The 26,299-nt window shown below is 55.8% G+C and overlaps 2 protein-coding genes across 4 annotated transcripts in view; one reads left to right on the forward strand and one right to left on the reverse strand.

The window, feature by feature from the left end:
* TLN1 (talin 1) overlaps positions 1–12,364 on the reverse strand; it is a 69,932-nt gene extending 57,568 nt beyond the window's left edge. Inside the window, exon 1 of one of the 3 annotated variants that reach the window (XM_084832720.1) lies at positions 12,266–12,364. The gene's annotated coding sequence lies outside the window, so the exon portion shown is untranslated. Of the gene's footprint in view, positions 1–9,925; positions 10,012–11,345; positions 11,371–12,265 lie in introns of those variants that run through there. The other 2 variants (XM_084832723.1, XM_084832722.1) reach the window with 2 other exon arrangements.
* Positions 12,365–17,545: 5,181 nt separating this feature from the next.
* Positions 17,546–25,513, forward strand: CREB3 (cAMP responsive element binding protein 3). The gene is made up of 10 exons (XM_084832747.1): positions 17,546–17,575; positions 18,492–18,632; positions 18,733–19,048; positions 20,008–20,117; positions 20,300–20,392; positions 20,902–21,008; positions 21,291–21,359; positions 21,731–21,815; positions 22,120–22,204; positions 23,439–25,513. Exons 2-10 carry the CDS (start codon positions 18,492–18,494, stop codon positions 23,819–23,821), a joined length of 1,389 nt encoding a protein of 462 aa, XP_084688873.1. The 5' UTR covers positions 17,546–17,575; the 3' UTR covers positions 23,822–25,513.
* Positions 25,514–26,299: the final 786 nt, after the last annotated feature.

A 26,299-nucleotide genomic window follows, 5' to 3' on the forward strand; every position in this document is an offset into this window, starting at 1 on the left:
GGAGGAACAAAAACAAACAATATATATGTAATCCATTCTGCGCTCCCAAAGGCAGAATGGGAAGGAGCAGTCAGCAAAGGGTTGAAATGGCAGAAGGGTAAGGAGCAGGGAGCTGGCGGGGCTCCTCGCCAGTCACGCCGCGGGGTGCTCCAGACGGCCTACACCATGCTCATTCGCTGGGGGGCGGGGGGAGATCCCTTTTCCCCAGAGACAGAATACTGCACTATGAGTCGTGGGAAATGCAGCTTCCTGGCAAGAGAAGCACATCCTTCAGGGAAGATATCCAGAGTTCTGACAAAAACTGAGTAACAACTGTGCATTTATTATTCAGGAAAACCCAACTGTCTCCTAGGCCCACAGAATCTTTACCAAATTCAGAGGCAAGACTCTTTTTTAATGCCTCCCAGGCACACAAAAGCAAGGCCCAACTCAGGCCTGCTCAAGGAAAGAAAAAAATGCAATACCAAGAGGCAACCAGGCCACTAAATCTCGCAGGAAGATATCCGACGACAGCAAAGGAATCACATCCGCCAAGACGCCCCTCCTCCCCACATGCCTCTCTGGGGGCCCACCGGGACATCCTCACAGGAAAACATGCTCAGGATTGCAGCCATATGGCGCAATGCTCCACTGTGCCACTGGCGAAAGGGACACGGAAAGGACATGCCTGCTCGGTGTGGTGTCGTAACAGCCGTTCACAGGAAGGCCACTGAAACTACAGCAGAGCTGGAGCCATTCACCCGCTTTCATTTTCACCAACTGTGAAACTGGTTTTCCAGCTTTCTGTAGAAACATTAAGAAGAGTTGTGCTGAATCAGACCAAAGGGTGCCCATCTCGTCCAGCACCCCTTCTCCCAAGTGACCAGCCAGATGCCCCCATGGGGAGCCAACAAGCAGCATGCAAGGGCAACTGCACCTGCCACTCACACTACCAAGAAACTGGCACCCCACCTCCAACACTGGAGGGAGCACAGAGCCATCAGGACTAGTGGCCACAGACAGCCTCCTCCTCCAGGAATTTGGCCAATCCCCTCTTAAAACCATCCAAACCGGTGGTCATCGCTGCATTTTGTGCAAGTGAAGTCCATGGTTTGACTATGCACTGCATGAAGAAGGACTTCCTTTGCTCTGTCCCGAATCCCCCATCAATCAACTTCAATGGATTATCCTACTGGGCTCTCCGTACCCTCTCTCTCTCCACCATGCATAATTGTGTACCCCATCATGCCCCCCTAAGCTGAACAGTCCCAGATGTTGTCACCTTTCCTCATACGGGAGTTGCTCCAGCCCCTCGATCACTGGGGTTGCCCGCTTCCCATTCTACAATACCCATTTGAGGTGCACTGACCAGGACTGTACACAGCATTCCAAGTATGGTCACACCATAGATTTGCATAAGGGCATTTTGATACTGGGTTCCTTCCCTAATGATCCCCAGTGTGGAATCTGCCTTGGCGATGAGGGACATCGGTGAAAGTGATACAGGGTTCAAAAAAGAGCACATGACATGGACACACAGCATCTAAGTATAGCAGGAGAGGTGAGGACCAGGCCAGGGACCTCGTGCCAAGACCCTGAGTGGACAAAGAATGATTGGCGGGCCGTTTGTAACTTGTATTTTAAATTATAAATGGACCTGAACACCTTGGCAGAAAGGCAAGATAAGTGTAGAGCAAACAAACAATGCAGTTGTGTCACAGGGAGGAGAAGCTGGTGGCTAGACAAGGCTTTGTTATGTTCCCACACCCAGCACAAGTTCCTTCCCAGCTGACCCAGGTGCGTACACCTGCCAGCCGAGGACAGCCCTAATAAGTGGACTCCAGCCCACAAAAGCTTATGCCAGAAAAAGACTGCTGGACTTTTAAGGAGCCAGAAGTCTCTTTGCTGCTTTTGCTGCTACAGACCAACATGTAAGGAAATAATGAATTCACTCAGGGCAAGTCTACCCATCACCAGTTTTATGGGCTTGCTGCCTTTTAGTCTTGTTATTAAAGCTCTAAACTGTTCTTTTTTGTTGTAATTTTATCATACACCACACAGGAACCTGTCAGCATTAAGGATGGCCTAGAAATGTTTAAAAATAAATCTCTCCAGCTAAATGGATGAAGTAGCAGCTAATGGGGAAAAACCTCTGTCCAGGCCGCTGCTGCCAGGGGAGCAGGCGACACCAAGCTGTCTGGACCATGGTCAGAAACTGGATAAGGCCACTTCCTATGCAAGGTGCTTTGCATAGCGGACAGCCACATCCTCTCCACTGGCAGGATGTGACTGGCCACAGCCATCAGCTGTGCTACAAATCCTAGTGGTGGAGAAAGGGGATGGGGCTGAAGCAGGGCTGGAACCAGCTGTGTCCCAGGAGCAGGCCGAGCTCCTGCTGCCCACTTCTGACTGCATGGGGCTGTGGAGGAGTAGCCTAGATTCCACCAGAAATCTCCAGGGCCATGGTGCAAAGGGGTAGGGAAAGGAAGGCATTAAAGCACGGCTGCTCTGTGCTCATGACCTTTCTGCCTACTGATTGGCACTTTCCATGCATAGTTGGAAGAGCAGCTTTCGGTGGGCCACACTGGGAGTGATGGGCAGCAGCAATGGGAATGATCCAGTCCACACATTGCCAACAACCACCGTTTGTTAACCATGGGTTGTTAAAAACGAAGCGGGTGTGATCATGAATGCTGGTTCCAGCCCACCCACCCACTGTGATAAACACTCAGTCCCTGGGTTATTGTGATGTCCAAACCCAGAACTCTGGGTTGCTGGGGGACGAACCACAGGTTCAAACTCTTGGGTTTTTCGTCCCGCAACAACCCGGAGTTCCAGGTTTGGACATCATGATAGACCACCCAAGGATGTAGCACTTCTGGCAGAATCCAGGAGCATCCCTGAGTTATTTATTGCAATGGGAGTGGCCAGCCAGCCAGCCACCACTACGCTCACTCATTCCCAGCCATCCTAAGGTGTGCTTAAACCCTGGGCAGCTGTGACATGCAACCCGGACCAATGACTTGCTGTACTTTTGTTCTTGCAGCATTGCTTTTTGTGCTGTTAAGACGCAGCCAAGAGACGGTTTGGCTTTTTTTATGCAAGACGTGCAGCAGTCACAATCTTGCTGGATCCACAGGCCTGGGCAAAGAGGCGACCCTTTCTTAAGTCGCGTTGCTTGAGTTACTGAGAAAAAAAAATCAGATGACATCCTAGAACAGGAGTCCCCAATGTGGCACCCACGGGCACCATGATGCCCACAGGCACCTCGAATGGAGCCCATGAAGGGGTCCCCAACATGGTGCCCATGGGCACCCCCTCAAAAAATGTTTTTCTCTCTTTTTGATTTTTCCCTTTTTTAAAATATATGTACATGGATTTGTATGAAATGCGTATAACTTTCTAGCAATTACACACAGACGTCAACAAAAATGGACCAAATATCCAAATCTATATGCCACCTGTTCAAATATAGAAAGTATTGTAAGGTCCTCAATCCATCGCACTATAGGAGCTGAGTGTTTATCTTTCCAGTGTTGTAATATCAGTCTTTTAGCACTGACCATTCGTTAATTTCCATGAGGTAGGCAAATAATTTAAAAGAGCCTGTACATCAGTGAACATTAAAGACTGTTCCAGTACAAAATTTACCTGTGTAATAACCTCCCCCGCAAAAGAACTACTGGACATTGCCAAAACATATGTTTAAAAGAAGCAGTTGCTGTATTACACCGCCAGCATTTAGCTAAATTAGACAATCCCTTATTGAAGAGATGTTGCGGTGTCTAACAAACACAAAACAAGAGCTTTCGCTGAATAAGACTCGGCTAAGATCCACAGATAAGACAGACGCCAAAGTGGTGATCCATTGATTAGGCATTTTGTGGTGGTGCCCACAGCAGTTTCTCAAATTCCCAGAAGTGCCCAAGGACCCAAAAAGGTTGGGGGCCCCTGTCTTAGAAGACATTTGAAACTGCAGTACGAATGCTGAGAGGGAACCCAGAAAGAACATAACAGCCGCTCTTCTGGATGAGGCCAACGCAGATCTGTCTAGCCCTGCAGTCTGCTCCCAACACTGGCCAGCCAGATGGACAAGAAGCCCACAGGCAGCAGGGCATGGAGGCAACGCCACAGATGCCCCACACTGCCTCTGAACATAGGGGTTCTATTTAGCTATTATGGGTAATTTTTGTATTGTTTTTAGATTTTTGTTTGTATCGGTGCTGATTATGGTTTATACTGATTCGTTTCTGTTATATTAATTATGGCTTTCTATATTTGTGTGTCTAAGGCACTCTGAGACTGCTCTTTGTGGTGGGAAGCAATGCATACGTTTAATAAATAATAATGTTGAAACAATGTTCATTTGAATAACGTTCAAATAATGTTGAAGGTGAGTTCTGAAGGGAGTTATGTGCTGTGCAAAGAGAAGCTTTCTTATGTCAGTCCTGTGTCATTACGATTAGCTGAGAAAAGGTGGTGAGTCCTGTTGCCACACTGTCACACCAACTTGCGGAAGCCAAAATGTCTCAAAGTAACAAGGTGATGCAGAACTCTCAGCAACTGCAATGAACCACAGTCACCCTTCACAAAACGGGGCTAGAAATATACAAGGAAGGGCGGGGGGAGCTTTGTGCAACAGGAAACTGAGTCAAGGAAACACATCAGCCTCACTGCCCCCCCCATCCCTTGCATCACTCAACAGTGGATCACCAAGGCCTCGACCTCGGGTCAGAACTTGCCTGCCATTGTGAAACAAGAGGAGCTAACCCTCTAGGCTAAAGTGCCTAGAGAGCCCCACCAAAATGCTTGGCTTGCTGCATCCAAGAGTAATAAAGAACTGGCAGAAGAACTCTCAGAACCGCTGTCTATTCTCTTTGAGAAACCATGGAGGACGGGGGAAGTGGATTAAACTTTTGAAAAGCAAATAGCCAATGTTTTAAGGAAGCATGACGTAGTAGTAATGGGGGACTTCAATTTCCCCAATATCTGTTGGGAGACAAATTCTGCAAAACGTGGCCCCTCCAAGAAATTCCTGAGTTGTGTTGCTGATAACTTCTTCCTACAGAAAGTGGAGGAAGGAACTAGAGGACTAGCTATCCTTGACTTGATCCTAACCAACAGAGATGACTTCGTGGATAAAGGAGCAGTTATGGGAACTCTGGGGGAAAGTGACCATGTTATATTTGAGTTCTTGGTTCTAAGGGAAGCAAAAGCCGAGTGTAGCCAAAAACGTACCCTGGATTTTAAGAAAGCCCATTTTAATAAACTTGGAACAATGATCAGAAAGGTCCCATGGTGAGCGACTCTAGCGAGAAAAGGAGTCCAAGATGGGTGGGAGTTTTTTTAAAAAGGAAATTCTCAAGGCACAATTACAAACAATTCCAACAAGAATAAAAGGTGGAAGACAACAGAAGAAGCCAATATGGCTTCTCAAAAAGTTTAGAGATGACCTGAAAACAAAACAGGACACATACAGGAAGGGGCCCCTTCATGGATCACTGCCTTGTTGTGGCGAAGGGGCTTGCGTAACTCAGTGAAGCCATAAGCTATGCCGTGCAGGGCCACCCAAGACGGACAGGTCATGGTGGAGAGTTCTGACAAAAGGTGGTCCACTGGAGAAGGAAATGGCAACCCACTCCAGTATTCTTGCCAAGAAAACCCCATGGAACGTATCACAAGACTAAAAGAGATGACGCCGGAAGATGAGCCCCTCCGGTCAGAAGGTGTCCAATATACTACTGGGGAAGAGCAGAGGGAATTTCCAAGTAGCGCCAGAAAGAGTGAAGTGGCTGGGCCAAAGCCAAAAGGACACTCAGCTGTGGATGTCTGAGTACTGGTGGTGAAAATGAAAGTCCGATGCTGTAAAGAACAATATTGTTTAGGAACCTGGAATGTAAGATCAATGAATCAAGGTAAGCTGCAGGTGGTCAAACATGAGATAGCAAGATTGAACATCGTCATCTTGGGAATCAGCGAACTAAAATGGACAGGCATGGGCCAATTTAATTCAGGTGACCATTATATCTACTACTGTGAGCAAGAATCCCTTAGAAGAAATGGAGTAGCATTCATAGTCAATAAAAGGGTGGGAAAAGCAGCACTGGGGTACAATCTCAAAAATGACAGAATGATCTCAGTACGAATCCAAGGCAAACCATTAAACATCACAGTAATTCAAGTCTATGCCCCAACCACTGAGGCCGAAGAAGCTGAGGTTGATCAGTTCTATGAAGACCTACAACACCTTCTAGAACTAACACCCAAAAAAGATGTCCTCTTCATCATAGGGGATTGGAATGCTAAAGTAGGAAGTCAAGAAATCACCGGGATAACAGGCAAGCATGGCCTTGGTGTACAAAATGAAACAGGACAAAGGCTAATAGAGTTTTGCCAAGAGAACACACTGATTATAGCAAACACGCTTTTCCAACAGCACAAGAGGCGACTCTACACATGGACATCACCAGATGGTCAATATCGAAATCAGGTTGATTATGTCCTTTGCAGCCAAAGACGGAGAAGCTCTATACAGTCAGTCAAAACAAGACCTGGAGCTGACTGTGGCTCAGATAATGAGCTTCTTATCGCAAAATTTCGGCTTAAATTGAAGAATGTAGGGAAAACCACTAAACCATTCAGGTATGACCTCAATCATATCCCTTATGAATATACAGTGGAGGTGAGGAATAGATTTAAGGGATTAGACCTGATAGACAGAGTGCCTGAGGAACTATGGACGGAGGTCCGTAACATTGTTCAGGAGGCAGCAATGAAATCCATCCCAAAGAAAAAGAAATGCAAGAAAGCAAAGTGGCTGTCTGATGAAGCTTCACAAGTAGCTGAGGAAAGAAGGGAAGCAAAAAGCAAGGGAGAAAGGCAAAGATATATCCAACTGAATGCAGAGTTCCAGAGAATAGCAAGGAGAGACAAGAAGGCCTTCTTAAATGAACAATGCAAAGAAATCGAGGAAAACAACAGAATGGGAAAGACTAGAGATCTTTTCAAGAAAATCGGAGATCTCAAGGGAATGTTTTGTGCAAAGACGCGCATGATAAAGGACAAAGAAGGCAGGGACCTAATAGGAGCAGATGAGATTAAGAAGAGGTGGCAAGAATACACAGAAGAACTATACAGGAAAGATCTGAATGTCCCTGATAGCCAGGAGAGTGCGGTCACTGAACTTGAGCCGGACATCCTCGAGAGTGAAGTCAAGTGGGCCTTAGGAAGCATTAGTAACAACAAAGCTAGCGGAGATGACAGTATTCCAGCTGAGCTATTTAAAATCCTAAAAGATGATGCTGTGAAAGTGCTGCACTCAGTATGCCAACGAATTTGGAACACTCAGCAGTGGCCACAAGACTGGAAAAGGTCAGTTGACATTCCAATTCCAAAGAAGGGCAATGCCAAAGAGCGTTCAAACTACCACACAGTTGCACTCATTTCACATGCCAGCAAGGTGATGCTCAAAATCCTACAAGCTAGGCTTCAGCAGCATGTGAACCGAGAACTACCGGAAGTACAAGCGGGGTTTCGAAGAGGCAGAGGAACTAGAGATCAAATCGCCAACATTTGCTGGATCATGGAGAAAGCAAGAGAATTCCAGAAAAACGTCCATTTCTGCTTCATTGACTACACTAAAGCCTTTGATTGTGTGGATCACAACAAACTGTGGCAAATTCTGAAAGAGATGGGGGTACCAGACCACCTTATCTGTCTCCTGAGAAACCTGTACAAGGGACAAGAAGCAACAGTAAGAACCGGACATGGAACAACCGATTGGTTCAAAATTGGGAAAGGAGTACGACAAGGCTGTATATTGCTGCCCCGCTTATTTAATTTATATGCAGAGTACATCATAAGAAACGCCGGGTTGGATGAACCACAGGTTGGAATTAAGATTGCTGGGAGAATTATCAACAACCTCAGATATGCAGACGATACTACCCTAATGGCAGAAAGCGAAGAGGATCTAAAGAGCCTCTTGTTGAGGGTGAAAGTGGAGAGTACAAAAGCTGGTTTGAAACTCAACATTAAAAAAACAAAGATCATGGCATCTGGCCCCATCACTTCCTGGCATATAGAAGGGGAAGAAATGGAAGCAGTGACAGATTTTACTTTCTTGGGCTCCAAGATCACTGCAGACGGTGACTGTAGCCATGAAATTAAAAGACGCTTGCTCCTTGGGAGGAAAGCTATGGCAAACCTAGACAGCATAGTAAGAAGCAGAGACATCACCTTGCCGACAAAGGTCCGTCTAATCAAAGCTATGGTTTTCCCAGTAGTAACGTATGGCTGTGAGAGCTGGACTATAAGGAAGGCTGAGCACCGAAGAATTGATGCTTTCGAACTGTGGTGCTGGAGAAGACTCTTACGAGTCCCCTTTACTGCAAGGAGGTCAAATCAGTCCATCCTAAAGGAAATCAACCCTGAGTGCTCATTGGAAGGACAGATACTGAAGCTGAAGCTCAAATATTTTGGCCACCTAATGAGAAAACTCTCTGGAAAAGACCCTGATGCTGGGAAAGATTGAGGGCAAAAGGAGAAGGGGACGGCAGAGGATGAGATGGCTAGATAGCATCACCGATGCAATGAATATGAACTTGAGCACGCTCCGGGAGAGAGCGCAGGACAGGAAGGCCTGGCGTGCTATGGTCCGTGGGGTCACGAAGAGTCGGACATGACTTAACAACAACAATTTATATCCCATCTTTCCAAATTCTCTCCAAGATGCTCCAGGCGGCTAACAAACTACCCCTGACGCTGAAAGGAGGGGGGACGGGGGGGCAGCCAGCAAAGGGAAAAAAGGAGTTCCAAGGCGATAAGCCATCATGCCCGGGTCCGCACTGCCTTCTCCCCCCACCCCAAGGAATTCTAGAAGTGATCAACCCATTGTATACTTGGCCCTCGCATATTATTTGCCATGGGCCTGTAACATCCATCCGTTTTTAAGTTCGACAGGAGGAGCGGGAGATGGGGAGAGGAGAAGGCTTAATGCTGGCCTTCCCTTGCCCCCTCCACCACAAAAGAAGTGGGGCAGCTCCCACAGACATATGCCCACAGGATGCAGGAGGTCTCCTGCCCCAGGGCTCCAGCCTGATTCCTGCAGGATGGCTGACCTTGGTTTTCTGTGCTTCCCAGACCCATCCCAGCTCTTGCAAGCAAGCAACACATTCCAGCAACAAGAGGGAACTGTGCAGCCGAAAGTGTGCCCCACCTCCCTCCCTCCCAGCTGAGGAGTAAACAATGACTGCTACCAAATATGGACTTTGCAGCCAGCCACCGTCCAGGCCTCTAAGCCTCCTCCAGCCAGCAGAGGACCAAGGAAACGGAAGAGGCTGCAGATGGGAGAAGCTGAAACTGAAATGCAACATTTGACACTGGGAACTGACTAAGCTGTAAGACCAGGACCCAAACAGAGGAAAACCATCCTTATCAAGGGTATTTTACAGACACAAGTCGTCTTTCTACAGGAAATGTGGACGTTAGGCGAGTACAGCACGACCCCCACACACATTAACACCCTAAAGCAGGTCTAAGACCAAGCCCGAAGCGCCCCTTGTCCTGTCAGGGAGAAGTGCTTTGCTCCCTCAAGGGCGCAGCCCCTGAGGTGCTCCACAGCGCCTCTTCCCAGCCAGCCCCTCCACACACTCTCACAGACACAGACAGCTCCTTGCCCTTGCCAAGCGGGGTGCCCTGCATTCCTGTGTTTCCTGGGCTGGCGTGAGGGTGGCCAGGGCCCCTTGACTGGAGGCCCAGGAAACACGGGTGCCCCGCATGCCCCTGTGCCAACACTCTTGTCCCACTGAGAGCACAGAGGGCTCCACAGCACATCGCAGGGAGGCCGCTGACGCTCCTCCTGCACAGTGGCTGAACGTGCACACGGAGTCCATGGCACAGCGACGCCGACCTCACCGCGACCGTAGTCCGAGTTCAGCGTGCTCACCAAGGTGTGGCAGGTCCACTGCTCCATGCAGCAAGACTATGGGTGAGCCAGACATGCGTGCTGCATCCTCTGGAACCAGGCTGCTCCTTCACGGCATAAGCCCATCAGCAGGGAGTGGGAGGATCGTCCCAGGGAGTGGGAGAGGCCTGGCCACCTCCTCTAGCCCCAGAGGCCTCCTGGTGGGCACAACCACCCTCCTTGTCCTGGGATCAGCCCCAGCCAGCCACTGCATTACGGCACCCAGGAGGGTCCCCCTTAGAGGAGCAGCAGACTCTGGCTGGAGGGCGCAAGGAGGAGGCAGAGGAGGTGGGGGTTTAATTCCGCTGCCCCAGGCAGAGAACAAAGCAGGAAAGGAAAATCACTTCAATACACCAATAATCAAATTTACTGAAACTCAATTACTGGATTAAAAAAACAAGCAAAATATACGCCCCACAATCAGGATGCCTGGAAAAGCAAATATCGCAAACTGTCTGCTGTTCTGTTTCATTTGCCATTCATGCCAGGTTTGGGGTTGTGGGGGTGGAAAGTTTAGCTCTACTTGCCTTGGTAATTTTAGAGTGTTTCTTACACAAGGAACACCCAATTCGGGGTTAGCAAATATCAAGACCTTTAAAAAAGAAATGGTTCCAGAAACTCAGCCTGTATCTCTGCATTCAAAGCTCAATAAATAATGAAGACCCTCTTCTTTCTCCCTCTCACAAATGCAAACATTCAGTTCGCAGTTCTTCTTACGGTAGCAGCTCCCTCCTTCCTCCTCCCCACAGTGCCATAAAGTGTCATCTGCAGGGACAGTAAGTCAGGCACGCAAGCCAGCCAGTTCTAAAATCATTTCACTTAACAGGCAGGTAAGCTGAGTGATTTCCTGCATTCAAATGTAAGCTCTGAAGCACCCCAAATCCAGCAGTAAATCTGGAGGTGCAGGAGGGCTCCAAAGCCCAGCATTTTACAGAACCTGGCATGCGCGACAGCCTTGCTCTAAAATCTGAGCCTGCAATGCAAAGGTGCCAAGCAAGCACAAGCACAACATGACCTGGAAATCCAGCCTCCAAACTTGACCTGAAAGGTAGCAGATTTTCTTCCAAGTTTCCAGCTGAGCAGAACTTGGGAGAATTCACAGGGAAACTGGGTCGGCCCCCACGTGCCCTTTTTGCGCTAAGCCCATCAAAGGCAAGCACTTTTCCGCAAAATCCACATCACTTCCACAGGACTCCAACTGCAGGACAGCCAGTCTGCTGGTGACCCTGAAAGTCTGCAAGGTGGGTAAGGCAGAAAGTGATGCCAATGGAGTTGGGGCAACAGGGCTGGCTGGCTAGACAGGCTGCTGTCTCAGGCTGCCAATGCTGGGGGCAGGGGGGAGCACCGAGGTGTTGGAGGAAAGAGCCTGCCTAGCCCCCCCGCACGCCGCCCCGAGGACTACCTTGCTGTGCTCAAGCGCGGCGATGGAGGAGGGCACTCGTGCCCCCCTGCCAGGCTTGAAGCAGGGCCCAACTGCGGGGCCCACTCCACCCTTTGCCTCAGGCCGCGAAATGCCTGGTGCTCAGGGGCAGCCAAGGTGCCAGGCGCGGCCGCCGCCTCGGAGGTCCCCCGGAAGCAGGGCTGGGGCCGAGCCTCGGGGGCTGCTGGGCGGCAGGAGGCGCGCCGGAGGCTGCGGGGGAAGCAGCAGCGAGCGCCTCGCTTCCTGCCAAGGGCCCCGCGAGCCGCCGCGCGCCCTCCGCCAGCGCCGCCCGCAGCGGGCAGACGCGGCTCGTGGCAGGCCGTCGAGGGCGGGCCCGGCGCGCCCGCGGCCGAGCACGGAGAGCCCCGCCGCGGGGCGCGCCTGCTCCTGCGCACGCGGCCCGCGCGTGCGGGGAGCGGCGGGCGCAGCCGCGGCAGCCCGTCCGGCGGCGGAGGCGCCCAGCCGGCGGCCCGCGGCGGGGAGACGCCTCCCGCGCGCAGCCCCTCCCGCGGGCAGGGGCAGGGGCGCCGCCGCGGCCCCTCCGTCCCGCCCGGAGCGGACGCGCGCCCCGGCCACGCCGCCCGCCCGCCCCGAGGCTGCGCGGCGGCGCCAGCAAGGCACCGCGCCCCGGGCGCGGCGCGGCGGGGCCAGCCGTCCGCGCGGGACACGCTCCGCGCCGCCCGCCGCGTCCCGAGGGGCGGGGCAGCGCAGCGCAGCGCAGCGCGGGCAGGCGGCGGGCGCGCATGCCGCTGCTGGCCTCGCCGCCGCCCGCGCGGAGGCCGCGGGGGCACCGTCGCCCGGCCCGGGCAGGCTGCGGCGCCCCCAGAGGCGCGGCCCGGGCAGCTCCGGACGGGCCCCCGGGGAGGGGAGGGGGCCGCGGCGGCAGGCGCGGGGCGTCCTACCTGGGGGACGCGGCGGCTCCAGCTCCGGGACGGAACTCGATTCGGAGGGGCGGGGAGGGGCGACGCGACCTCCTCCCGCGCCCTAGAGGGGAATTCTCCGCGCATGCCCGGAAGGTGCGGGGCGCTCCGCCGGCCATGTTGGGTGTGGGCGTCCGGCTCTTCTCCCCATCGACGGAGCCACTTTCCGTGGCGGCCATATTAGGTAGGGGCGCCAACCCTTCCCCTGCCGTGATGCCGGATTCAGTGGCGGAAGGGGAGGCCGGAGGCGCCATCTTGCTTTTGGGCACGCAGGCATCTCGGCTGTATCCCGACCCCCGGGGGGGGAGGGGCGGGGATACGTTTGAGCAGAGAAGTATGTGCGGGGACGGGAATTTTTTCCCACGCCAAGGAGCCGCGGGTCAATGAGGTCTCCCAAGATCAAAGTGCATCCCAAAGGCCCTGGGGTAGCCAAGCGTGACGGGAGCCAGCGAGGAGGGGCTCCCTCGCTGCAGTGCCCTGCGCCAAGCCAGGCAGGCTCTCGCCAAGTACACCGGGACCTCGGGCTGCTCCTTGCACAGAAAGATGTACCGGAAGTTGGAACAGAACCGGCCAAACCCAGGCACAAGTCAGGCAGTCGCATCTGTCTGTGGCTAGACAGCATGGACTGGGAGTCGGGAGCCAGTGTGGTGTAGTGGCTAGAGTGCTGGACTGGGAGTCGGGAGATCCGGGTTCTACTCCCCACTTGGCCATGGAAGCTCACTGGGTGACTTTGGGCCAGTCACAGACTCTCAGCCCAACCCACCTCACAGGGTTGTTGTTGTGAGGATAAAATGGAGGAGGAGGATTATGTATGCCACCTCGAGTTCCTTGGAGGAAAAAAGGTGGGATATAAATGTAATAAATAAATATCTGGAAGCAGTTGAGGTCTCCACAGCCTTCAAGGGCAGCCCCACCCACACTTGTTCAGTCGTTAAGTCGTGTCCGACTCTTCGTGACCCCACGGACCATAGCACGCCAGGCCTTCCTGTCCTGCGCTCTCTCCCGGAGTGTGCTCAAGTTCATGTTCATTGCATCGGTGATGCTATCTAGCCATCTCATCCTCTGCCGTCCCCTTCTCCTTTTGTCCTCAATTTTTCCCAGCATCAAGGTCTTTTCCAGAGAGTTTTCTCTTCGCATTAGGTGGCCAAAATATTTGAGCTTCAGCTTCGGTATCTGTCCTTCCAATGAGCAGGCAGGGTTGATTTCCTTTAGGATGGACTGATTTGACCTCTTTGCAGTCCAGGGGACTCCCACCCACAGTGCATTACAGTAATCCACTCTAGAAGTGATTAAGGCATAAGAAGAGCCATGCTGGATCAGACCAAGGAATGGCATTTAATAGGGACAAATGCCAAGTTCTGCACCTAGGAAAAAGAAACCAAATGCACAGTTACAAGATGGGGGATACGTGGCTCAACCACACTACGAGCGAGAAGGATCTTGGAATTGTCGTCGATCACAAGCTGAATATGAGCCAACAATGTGATGTGGCTGCAAAAAAGGCAAATGCTATTTTGGGCTGCATTCATAGAAGCATCGCTTCCAAATCCCGGGAAGTACTAGTTCCCCTCTACTCAGCACTGGTTAGGCCTCATCTGGAGTACTGTGTCCAGTTCTGGGCACCACACTTTAAGAAGGATGCAGACAAGCTGGAGAGGGTTCAAAGGAGGGCAACAAAGATGATCAGGGGACTGGAAACAAAGCCCTATGAAGAGAGACTGAAAGAACTGGGCATGTTTAGCCTTGAGAAGAGAAGACTGAGGGGAGATATGATAGCGCTCTTCAAGTACTTGAAAGGTTGTCACAGAGAAGAAGGCCAGGATCTCTTCTTGATCATCCCAGAGTGCAGGACACGGAATAATGGGCTCAAGTTACAGGAAGCCAGATTCCGACTGAACATCAGGAAAAACTTCCTGAGTGTCAGAGCAATACGGCAATGGAACCAATTACCTGGGGAGGTGGTGGGCTCTCCCACACTGGAGGCCTTCAAGACGAGGCTGGACAGCCATTTGTCAGGGATGCTCTGACTTGGATTCCTGCATTGAGCAGGGGGTTGGACTCGATGGCCTTGTAGGCCCCTTCCAACCCTACTATTCTATGATTCTATGATTCTAAGGGTCCATGAATGAACTAGTCTTGTCCCCTCCAGGAAGTCTTCCCTGATGAAATGTGCAATGCCCACGAAAGCTTATGCTAGTATAATTGTGTTAGCCTTTAACACGCCACAAGACTCTGTTGCTTTTTCTCCAGGAAAAGACCTGTGCAAATGGTTTCCACTAAGCATATGCCATAATAATACAGCTGCATCCCATGGCGTGTTCCTCTATACACGTGCAATTATGAACCACAGGCACTGCACTAGAAACTGGTCTATTCAGCATACGCAGCAGTTGATTGCAAACAGACACATCATACAAATGTTACAATAACAACAATACTGCTCAAAACATACAAATCTGCTGCACTCACTTAAGACCTAAACAAACCGTGAGCCACATACTTCAAAGGGACATGTACAAACCATGCATCAGGCAGAAAGCTGTGGCCAGCTAAGCTCAGTTTCCCTTCTGCTTTCCTCTAGTATCTCACTTCCTCCATCTCTGAGATACATAGCACAACTGGTCAGCCAAAGCAGGCCACCATGACACAGTTACGTGTCAAGGCCGTGCTCGGTTTCATGAAAGGCTTTTCTGTGCCATTGTCATGCTCTAATCACCACTCCAAAAGGTCTCCTGGGTATGTCTGGACTATGGTATGTCTAGACGAGTTCACAAATGATGTCAAATTAGGAGTGAGCACTGAAGTGGCCAAATTTGCCAGTGACACCAAATCATTTCAGGTGGATAAAACAAAAAGGGATTGTAAGGTGCTCCAAAAGGATCTCTCCACATTGGGAGAATGGGCATCCAAATGGCAAATGAGATTCAGTGTAAGCAAATGTAAAGTGATGTATGTTGAGACAAAAAATCTGATGGGATCTGAGCTAGTGGTGGTGACCAAGAAGGCAATCTTGGGATTGGGTGGACGGCTCGATGAAAATGTCGACCCAGCGCGCAGCCACTGTAAAAAAGGCAAACTCCATGTTAGGCATAATTAGAAAAGGAATTGAAAATAAAACTGCCAATATCATACTGCCCTTATACAAATCTATAGTGTGACCACACGGAGGAAGCAATCCTATGGCTACTAGACAGTGGCTACATGGCCATAGGATATGCTGTTATCCGGGAACCAACCAGCAAGTGCCAAGCCATATAAACCCCCTCCACTACCACCTGTTTTTCCCCCGCTGCCTCCATCTTCCCTTCCACTCTGGGGATTTGGACTGTTGGCTCCTTACGGCCTGGCCGGACCTTTTGCTTAGGAACATAAGAAGAGCGACGCTGGATCACACGAAGGGTCCATCTCATCCAGCTGCCCATGGGAAACTCAGAAGCAGGACATGAGTGCAACAGCACCCTCCTCCCTATCTTCCCAGCAACTGGTGTCCAGAGGCACCCACATAACCATCAGGACTAGTAACCATGGATATCCTTCTCCTCCAGGAATTTGCCCAACCCCCTTTTAAAGCTATCCAAGTTGGTGGCCATCACTACATCCTGTGCTAGCGAATTCCATAGTTTAATCATGCGCTGTGTGTAGAAGGACTTCCTTTTCTCTGTCCTGAATCTCCCACCCATCAGCTTCATGGGATTGACCCCTTTGGGCTCTAGTATTACAAGAGAGGGAGAAAAATGTCTCCCTATCCATGTTCTCCAACATTAGAACCAGTTTAGATGGTATGTTGGAAGGCCTGGAGAAATGGAAATGGCTTCTTCCCCTGGTGCTAAAGGCACTGGAGGTTCGGCACCAGGCAGCTTCCCTGGGAAGAGCATTCCGCGGACAGGGCTCCATGACCCCCAAGCCTCACCCTGCTCTGACCACAGAGAGCGTGGGAAGCATAGCTGCCCTCTGTGAGGCAGACCACTGGCATGGAGCGCTCAGGACTGTCTATGCCTGAGATGTCTTTGACTGTGGTGGGGGGTGCTGGGTTGGGAAGGTGGGTCTGCTGTGCAGGCTGGCAGCAGCAGCGCTCCTCCCAGGGTTTCAGGCAGGAATTTCCCAGCCCTCCCTGGGGATGCTGCCACGGACTTGAACCCGGGAGCTGCTGCATGGAAAGGAGGGCTCTGCCACTGAGCTGCAGGCCCCCTTCCTCTGTAGCTACCAGTGTGGGTATGGGTGTGCGGGCGGCACTTGGTTAAGGTCTCTGAAGATAGCCTCAGTGTTTGGGTAGGCCCACGCAGAAGAAGGTGCCCAGGAAGCAAGCCATGCAGGGCTTTCAAGGCAAGCGCTGGCACTTGGGGAGGAAGGGCCTAAGGAGTCTGGAGGACTGGAAAGATCCCAACTTTGCAATGGTGCTTTGCTGGAATGGAGAAATCTTCAAGGGGAGACTATGATGCACTGCAAGCATCCAACCTGAAGGTTACCAGAGCATGGATAATTACAGCAGGCTGTTTTTTAAAAAAATTACATTTATATCCCACCTTTCTTCCATCATGGAAACTGACCAAACCCAAACCGGCTTAGCTTCAGGAAAGCGGCTGCCTCATGTGCCTTCTGACCATGCCCTGGGACTGGATGAAATGACAGAGAAATGTCTTCTCTATCCAGATGAAATAACAGCGGCCAGCCTCACAAGGTTCTTGTAAGAACTATGCAGACCATGTATCTGAACACCCAGGAAGAGCAGGACAGGGATGTCAGGTAGATGGGGGAGGGGGTGGATACTAGCCTCCTGAGTCCGCGTTGGTGCTTTCAGGGGGCACCTGCCACTGACAGTGGGGCCCTGGCCAGGCCAGGGGAACTTCCCCAAGGGTCCTTCTCCGGCTTCCTACTGTTCCAGCGAGAGATGCGCCCCGTCCGCACGCCTAGGCAAGCCGGGCTGGGAGAAAGCAAGGCACCGTCCTCGCTCGGGGACCCTGTAGCTGGCCTGGGGCAGCAGCTACTCCTTGGGCCGCCCTGGCGGCGGTGGCGGCGACTCTCCAAACGCAGAGCGCGAACGAGGAAGAGGAGCCCCCACCGCCGCCCTGGACCGCTCCCTTGACGTCAAAAATGGTGCAAGCCCCGCCTTCCAGGCTCAACGGAGGGGATTTCCCGGCTGCAAGTGACACGCGCACTAGCCAATACGGTGGCAGACTCTGCCGGATGCACCAATCAGCGGACAGGTGGGGCGGGGTTAAGGGGTTCCGGGGTTTGAGTGACGTCACCTTTGCTGCGTTGGAAGGAGACGGAGGTGCCCAAAGCAGAGAGCAGGTAAGCCGCTCGGGGGCCCCAGCCGTCCGACGCCCTCCTCGCCCGGGGACCCAGGCGTCCTGCGCCCCCACGCTTCTGGCTGGCTGCCTCCTTCCCTCTGTGCGGGTTGTGCCGGGCGCGCCGGCCAGAAGTCCGTTGTGTGGACGCGGGCACGGCGCGTGTCGCTCGGCCTGGCCGACGGCGGGCGTCGGGGAAGAAAGGAGGCGGCTCCGGCGGGACCGGGGCTGCGGAGGCGCGGAGCATCCTCCGAGGGCGGGAGGGGCGGCGCCTCCCTGGCCGGCGCAACGCCCCTCGGAGCGCCGCGCGCTGATGGCCGGGCCCCGCCGGAGCCGTGCAGGCGGAAGACGGCCCTCTGCCTCGGGCTTTCCGCGGGACCGGCTCTTCGCCGCCCTCGCCAAGCAGCTGGTGCAGCCCTGCCCGCCCGGAACGCCGCGAGGAGAGCAGGAGGCCGCCACCGCCCACGCGCCCCTCCCGAGCCACCCGCCCGCGGGCTCCGCGTTCCCCGGAGCCGCGGGACGCCCTCCTTCCCCGGCCCCGCGGGCAGGAGCGGCGCCGAGGCGTCCCCGTCGGGGGCAGCCCCGCATTCGTCGGCCGCTGGCCTAGGGGCTCCTCGGCCGGGAGCAAGCCCGCCCTCCCGGGCAGCCCGGGGGCGTCTCCGTCGGGGGCGTTCCCCGGCCGAGGAAGCAGGCTTCCCTGCGCGTCGCTCGCCCTTCCGGCGACCGCGAAGGCGCGGCGCCCCCGCCCCGCCCCGCCCCGCCCGCAGAAGCGCTGCCCGCCCCGCCGGCACGCCGCTCTCCAGCAGGCGCGCCCTCTCCCCCTCCCCCCCCCGGCGGAGCGCCCGGGGCGCGGGGGCGGTTGGGGGCGCCTGCGGGGATGGCCTGGCGGCACCCCGTGGTGACCCCCCGCTCCCCCGCAGATGCTGTGCCCGGAGGAAATGGCTGCCCTGGCGGAGGAGGACCTCCTCGACTTCCTCCTGAGGGACGATGCTCCCGCGGCGGGCCTCCCCGGGAAAGGGGCCTCCCTGCTGGAGGAGGGCTGGGGCCTGCCGGAGACAGAGGTGAGTCCTGGCCGGCCTTGCGCAGGACAGAGCTGTGCGGAGAAGGGGGGTTGTGGGTGGGCGGCCCTCTGCCTGGCTCCCTAGCCCGCTGTCCTTGCAGGCCTTGGGCGAGGAGGAGGTGGACGACTTCCTCCGGTGCCTCCTGAGCCCCTTCCTGGAGGAGTCGAGCAGCTCGCGGGACCCCTCCCCTCCACCCAGCAACTGCAGTCTTGCCGAAGATCCGAACCTCTCCTGCAGCCCCCACAGCTGGGGCGTGCCCCCCACATGCAGCCCCCCCAGTTCTGAAAGCATCCAGACAGATCACAACTACTCCTTGCACTCCTTGCACCCGGAGCTGCCAGGCCCTGAAGCTCCCCTGCTGGAGAAGAGCAGGTGCTGCTCTGAGATGTGCGAGGGGGAGGTTGCCATTGATCTGGGTGAGTGCTGGGCATTGGTCGGGTGGGGGGTGTCTGAAGCTGTCCTGATGGGGGCTGAGCTGGGCCAGGCCAAGCAGCAGCCATTTGGCTGAGATTTTGCTGTGCTGGTGGCCATGGGGGGCAGGGGAGTAGGGTGTGCATGCGTTCGTTCACCCCTCACCAAAGCCCCCTGAGCAAGCTTGGCCGTCACGGGATGAGCAGAGAGGTCTATTAAGGATCAATAACTGTCTAAAGGGGATAATTGCCCCGTTCTCACTGTGGAGGGAAAGAAGAAAGCGGCCCCCAAGGATCTGTACCAGGACCAGAGCTTGGGCTGAGCAGTGAAGGGGCCAAGTTATTCAGGGCTGTGAAAACCCCGGCGGACTGCAGGGAGTTCCAAAACCGCCTTTTCCAAGTGGGGGAACGAGCAACAAAACAGCAAGTGTGAAGTGCTGACGCGCACCCGGGCCACAGCATCGTGGCGCAGTGTTCCATCCAGGCACTGACCCCGGTGCGCGGCAGCTGGGCGAAGGGGGCATTTCGGGCTCAGGGTTGTTGGGGAAAGGCCCTGAAAATGGTGCTGCCAGAACGGCAACAGCCTTGCACAACTCCGTGGGGTGGCCCCCTGGGACATTTGCGTGCTGCTCTGGGTGGGCTTGGCGAGGCTTCTCTTCCCTGTGAGGTGGCACCACCCCTCTGTGTGGGGTTGCCGCAGGGCGGCAGAGGTCGGTGTGCTTGGAGTCTGCTCCCCGGGGTGCCTCGGAGGGGTGCTGCTTGGTTTGGGCCAGGGGATGTGCTCGTTGCAGCATGACTGAGGTGCGTCACGGAGGCAGGGCCAGCAGCTTGGCCGAACTTGCGCACTGTGCCTGCGTCTGCCTATGGCCGGGGCGCAGCATGTGGAGCCTGGGAGGCTTTTCCCGGGCAGCGGGGGAGGGCCCTTGGCCCGTCCGGCCCTGACGCCATGACCTCCTCTCTTCCAGAGGTGTGGGGGGATTCGGAGACCTCGGAGGGGTCCAGCTGCAGCACTCACGGTTCTGGCCTCCCTGTCGCAGTGTCCATTGACGATGCCCTGGCAGGAGTGGGCCTACAGGTATGGGGCGGGGGCCTCTCCCTCTTCCACCACTCCCCGTCCGGGGCCCTTGGGTAGCTCTGACTCTGCGGGGCCTGCCATGTGGGCCCCTTTGTTCGCCTCTCACTCAGCCTTTTGGGGTGCAGCCCTGCACCCCAATCCAACCTCATCAACTCACATGGGCCCTTCTCTGGCTTGTCCAGTTTGATTTGCCTCCCTTGATCCTGACTGATGAAGAGAAGAGGCTTCTGGAGAAAGAGGGGGTTTCAGTTCCCTCCCACCTGCCCCTGACCAAGGTGAGTTCTCCTTGCTTTCCTGTCTCTCCCTGCCCTTCCTCCCCCCACCCCTGCTTCCTGGTGCTCCTGTGCAGGGTGGACAGAGGCAAGAGGGAAGGGGAGGGGTCCACTGGACGCTAGGCGGGCCCTGACCTGGACTCTGTTGCTCAGCCTCTGCTGCTCAGCCCCCGCTGCTAGAGAAAGGCCTCCATGAGGCAGCTCCTGCCAGGTGAGGAGCCTTTCCGGATGTGGCCCTCCGTTTTCCTCTGCAATGCTGAGGACTAGATGCCTGATTCCAGAAGAAGCAGCCATTTAGAGTGAGCTTTTCCAGCTAGATCCTGCTCCTCACAGTGTAACTGCCGCAGGGCAGGTGTTAGGCTCCTGTGCTGAGCTGGGGGGGACAGACTTCCTCTTCATTTGGCTGGGCTGGGGGGCCATGGCTGACCTCGCTGCAGGCTCGGCAAGCAGGTCCAGCTCTCGGCTGAACTGCCGCAACCCCAGAAGCCTCAGTCCAGGGATTTCTGCCACAGGCTGAGGAGCGGGTCCTGAAGAGAGTCCGCCGGAAGATCCGCAACAAGCAGTCTGCCCAGGACAGTCGCCGGAGGAAGAAGGTCTACGTGGACAGCCTGGAGAGCAGGTGGGGAGGGCCCCAGAGGCTGGTGCCAGTGGGTGTGCCTGTTGTTGGCCCTGCAGGGGGCGGGATGGGGAGCCCGGTGCTGCTGTGCCTCCCCTCAGAGCGCCCGAGGCGTCCCCGTCTTCTGCCCAAGGCCCGCACAGCGGCCCTCGCACTGCTGCCCCTGCTGCCCCCTCGCCTGCCCCCTGAATGCTCGAGGGGCGTGTTGCATCAGCCTGGCTGCCTCTGGCCCAGCCTGGCTGCAGCTCCCCTCCTGAGTCCTGCCCTCTTCTCTGGCTCCCGCAGAGTGGTGGCCTGCACGGCCCAGAACAGCCAGCTTCAGAGGAAAGTGCAGCTGCTGCAGAAGCAGAACCTGTGAGTCGGGGGGGGGCATGGGAGGGGCTCTGACCCTTGGAAGCATCCCCAGAGGCTCAGGGCGGCCCAACAGCGGCTCCAGCCACTTGGCCGAGCGCTCTAGGGATGCTAAATGCTTGTGTGTGCCTCTGGAGCCACGCGGGCAACGTGCCCCAGGACCGGAAGGTCACACAGCCTGGGCTGGGAATCCCCCTTGCAGAGCACCTGGCTGAAGACGCCCGCAGCGTCTCGCTGGAACTCTGATCCCCCCACTCCACCTGGGGCCGGAGGCCTCCTGCAGGGGCCTTGCAGGGAGGGGCAACGCTGGCCATGGGCACAGGCAGTGGGCTTTGGGGTTCTGTGGCACTCACCACCAGTCCCATCTCCTGCAGGTCATTGCTGGAGCAGCTGCGGAAGCTGCAAGCCCTGGTCCAGCAGTCGTCCACCAAGACCGCCACGGCCAGCACCTGCGTCATGGTGAGTGCCCCACACCGGCAGCCCCGCGGTAGGGGGTCTGCATGCGCGTGTCTTCTGGCCGCTGCGTCCTCCAGAGAATGCCACTGATGCCAGCTGCCCAGGCCCAGCACTTTGCCTCTTTGGGGCAGGCTGAGGGAACGGTCTGCCGCTGGCTGGCTGGCTGGCTCTGATCTCCAGATGCTGGATGGGAGGCTGCTGTGGGCCCTTGAGCCGGGCCTCCCCGCTGCTGGGGCCTGGGCTGCCCTGGGACCGCAGCCCACTTGCCTGGGGCTTTGGTGAGGTTGGTCACCTCTTGTCCCCCCAGGTCCTGCTCTTGTCGTGCTGCCTGATCCTCTCGCCCAGTTTGTATCCCTTTGGAGGCCGTGAGCGACAGCTGGAGCTCCAGAGAGGTGAGTCCTGAGATCCGCTTGTCTGTAGGAGTGGGATGGGTGCCACCTGCAGATTCTGCAGAGGGGGAAGATGAATAGGGAGCCAGTGTGGTGTAGCGGCTAGAGTGTTGGACTGGGAGCCAGGAGATCTGGGTTCTAGTCCCCACTCGGCCACGGAAGCTCACTGGGTGACTTTGGGCCAGTCACAGACTCTCAGCCCAGCCCACCTCACAGGGTTGGCGTTGCGAGGATAAAACGGAGAGCAGGAGGATTATGTATGCCGCCTTGGGTTTCTTAAAGAGGAAAAATGGCGGGCTGTAAATGTAATAAATACATAAAATTTAAAAATAAATAAGACCCTGTGGGCCACGGCCATGGGGTCCACTGGTATGGCACATTTGTGTGAGGAAATGGGGGTTCCTCACTTCCAGGGTAGGTGCAGGAAACTGTTTGGGGCCCAAGGGCCTCCATGTCAGTGGCCATGTGACAGCAGCGGGCAGGGCCACCACCGAGTGTAGGTGGGGCAACAGCAGGCATGCCCCCCCCACACGCACATTTTCTCTCACGCTCTGCACATTCTCCCCATGCATTCACACCTCCACAGCTTATCCATGCAGATCAGGGGGAGGGGGGAGATTTTCCCAGCCTGGCACTGAGAGAGGCCCCCTTGCTTAGCCCTGAGCAAGGAAAAGGGCTTCTCTTGGATCTGCTGCTGGCCAGAGAGGAGCCCTTTCTCTCCTCGGGGCAGTGAGAGGGGACAGAACCTGGAGAAGAAGCTTGGCAGGCTGGATCTCCCCCTCCCCCGAGGTTTCCCACATCTCCTGTAAGATCATGTAGAGAAAAGAGCCGGAGCCCTGATCCTAATAACAAGCAGCACACAGCATGGAGACAAATGTGGTGCTGAACTGCTCTGGAACAGTGTCAACAGCAGCACTGTCAAACTGAACAGAAGCATGAGTGGAAAATGTCCTAGAAAACCATCCAACCTCATTGCATTTACCTGCGAACGGGGGAACGCTGAGGAAGCTGAAGGGGGCAATCGGGTGGGGCAGACCCATTGGGAAGCTTGGATGTTGTTTCAAACCCCTGGGACTGAGGCTTGGAAAACTCTTTTCTGCAAACAAGGGGGAGAGAGAGCCCAAGAGGAGGCCAGCATGGTTGAGCAGCCGAGTGGAGGGACCGTTTTCCCCGCCAGTATGGGGCTGGGGGATGCCGAGGTCCTCCTGCGATCTCTCAATTGACCTTTGCCTCCTAGTGCTGTCCCGGAGGCTACGGGAGTACCAGAGCAGCGGTGCCCAGGTCCTGGCCAACATGCCCCAGCCTACAGAAGCAACAGGGAGCATCCCTGCAGGGCCCCTGCTGCTCTCGGAGAAGACGGTGCCCAGGGAAGCTCTGCTGCCGATGGGAAGCCTCAACCAGTCTCTGGAGGGCCACGGGAGCCGCCCACAGGCCCAGCCACCCTCTGCCAGCAGCAGCCGCCGCAGCAGCAACTTCTCTTCTCCCCAGCTGGAGGGGCTACGGCAGCGGCCCCCAGGGCAGGAGATGGCTCTCACCCCTGTCTCTGTTGACCAGAAGCGTGGCTGGGTGGACCATACCACCAGTGTGGTCATCCAGCCTCGCCACTCTGATGAGATGTGAGCTCCGAGGCCTCCGGAGCAGTTTGCCAGCAGCACGTGGGTGGCTGGGCAGATGACAGACACTTTCTTTGGCACACAAAGACATGGAAGTACTCTGCTTGCTGGGCTCCGCTGGGGCAGCAGGAGCCGTCTCTGGCGGGGAACCCAAAGCATTGCCTTGGGTCGTGCTGGCTGGGCATGGCGGGAGTTGTAGTCCAACACATCAGGTTGGGAAGGCTGCCCGAGACCCATTGGGAAGCTTGGAGGTTGTTTCAAACCCCTGCCCCATCAGACACCTCTGCCCCATCAGCAGCACCCCGGGCAGAGGGCTGCGACACCTCTCGGGTTCCGCTCAGACCCAAACTGAGCCGGGGCTGGTGCTCTGTTTGAAAAGGCTCCCCTGGCTTCCTGTGGGGGGTGGCTGTGGGACAGTGGTGGGGCCTGCCATGCCGTCATGCGTCAGCCTCCGTGGTCAGGTGTGGGCCTGTGTGGTGGCCCCACGTCAGCGGCATGGCTTGCTTGCTCGCTCCTGTGCTGCCCCCAGCTGAGCTCTGATGGGATCTCTGCGCAGGGGCAAGCACCGTGAGCTGCAGGCCGGGTCTAAGGCCCCATCCGGGGTCTTCATTTCCATCTGGTGCAGGCGGCCCCGTCCACCTTTCCCGAATCTCCTCTTCCTCCACCTGTAAAAGGCCCTGAGTCTGCCTGGCTTCCTCTGTGCCTGCCTGCTCTGGATGCCTCGCGTGGGCAGAGGAGAGGTGCGAGGTCCGCAGAGGAGGCTTTCCTCCTTGGCCAGTTCCTCCCACAGCTGTCTCCCAGCCCTCCTCCTGTCAGACACTACATTCCATAGCTTGTCTGGGGGGGCACACTTGGCTGTGCTGACGGGGGCCCATGGGAGGTGCAGTCCAGTGACACGTGGAGGGCCACGCGTTCCCCATTCCTGCCTTTGGGTCTTGGAGGGGTCTCGTGTCACTTCGCGTCTTGGTCATGGTGCCCAGGGCCTGAGGACTGTGGGGGAGGGGCAATGGAAGAGGGGGTTCTCCTTCCCTGGGGCAGGAGTTGATGCTGCTGGTCTGCTGGCCAAGGGATGGGCTTCCATGATCTCCCAAGGATGGCTGCGGGGCTCTTTCACCTGAGGAACTGAGCAGGGCAGTGCCAGAGGTGTAGCAAGCAGGGACGCTGATGTCATCTGCCCCCCCACCCGATTTGCACATTCCCTCCAAACCTAGCTGCAATTTGTACGGTGAATTTTCTCAGTGGTAACATATAATTTTAAGCCATCCCTGTGGTAATGCAAAGTATTTGGGGGCGGCCAGCTGTTGAACAGACAATTAAGATCTGTTTGCTTTATAAAAGTTGTCCTGGTAGAGATAAAAACCTGCCAGACCCGGCTTCTCAACATGGACTGACTGCTGCTGCTGGCACTTTGGGCCTCTCCTGGGGGGTGTGGCTGCAGGCATTGCCAGGATGAGCACCTGCGCTTCAGAGGTGACCAGCACAGCCCTGGGTAGTGCTCTCCTGTGGCCCAGAGCTGGGCGAGGCACCTCTTCACCGGCAGTGGCTGCTCTGGGACAAGGCACATGCGGGGAGCTCCTGCATGGCCATTGCGTGTGGCAGCAGGGAGCCTCTGATCTGGCTACTGTCAGCCATGGGCTTTTTATTCCTTTCACTGCAATGTCAATGTAAATAATAAAGGGCTTGATGGAATTTCCCCTCCCTGGCCCTGTCCTGTCATGTCCTGGGCACCAGGCCATCTCTGCCATCCCTTCCCTTCCGTGGTCTTTCTCCCCATCAGTCTCCAAGGCTCCTTGCTGCTCACACTGGGGGTCCTTGCTGGTGAGCTGTCTCAGTGATGGGCGGAGGCGAGTTTCCCATCCCCTTGCAGGTCTGCCGAGGCCTCTGGGGGCAGCCACATCCTCCGTTCGGCCTGCCCAGAAGGGGCATCTGGAGTCTCTCACCAAGCCGGCATTCTGCTTTGTTTCCCTCTCCTCAGGGAAGGGAGAGAGCCCAGGGAGAGTGGTGGGGCAGGGGTCATATCCCATGAGCACCGATTTCTCCCCAGAGGAAGGGCTGGCCTGTTCTCTGTGTAGCCCACAGTCTTTGACATGGGGGATGGGGTGGGCAGAGAGCCTGCCTCTTGAGGGCCTCTCCCCCTTATTCAGCTCCTGGTCACCTTTCTCCTCCTCTCCCTCAAGCCTGCCTGGGGGGTTTGCAGAGAGCCCCTCTGGCCTGGTGCTCTGGGAGAGAGGGCCTCCTCCACGTGGTTCAGCACTGCAGGGCCTCCGCCCGGGGCCACCCGTTGTCGTCTGATGCGGCTTGGGCCGGCTGCTGGTGGCGGGGGTGGGGCACACGGGCTGCCTGAAGAGCACCTCTGTGGCTCCTTGGGCCAGGCTGGATCTGCGCTTGGGGCCACTCTGTTGGCTCCCCTTGCACCTGAGAGGAAAGGGCAGCAGAGTCCCACACAGCAGCGGAGGGAGGGCCCAAGGAGGCGCAGGAGGGAGGG

This window comes from Heloderma suspectum, chromosome 2, assembly GCF_057233095.1.
Source record: "Heloderma suspectum isolate Gila_16-S chromosome 2, 16-S_ref, whole genome shotgun sequence".
In the NCBI taxonomy this organism is placed as follows: Eukaryota; Metazoa; Chordata; class Lepidosauria; order Squamata; family Helodermatidae; genus Heloderma; species Heloderma suspectum.

Bases quoted from the DNA above. Each gene is read 5' to 3' on its own strand.
- CREB3 (XM_084832747.1), top strand. From the start codon at position 18,492: ATGCTGTGCCCGGAGGAAATGGCTGCCCTGGCGGAGGAGGACCTCCTC. The intron at 21,360-21,730 runs GTGAGTCGGGGG...CATCTCCTGCAG, and splicing joins CTGCTGCAGAAGCAGAACCT to GTCATTGCTGGAGCAGCTGC. The intron at 22,205-23,438 runs GTGAGTCCTGAG...TTTGCCTCCTAG, and splicing joins ACAGCTGGAGCTCCAGAGAG to TGCTGTCCCGGAGGCTACGG.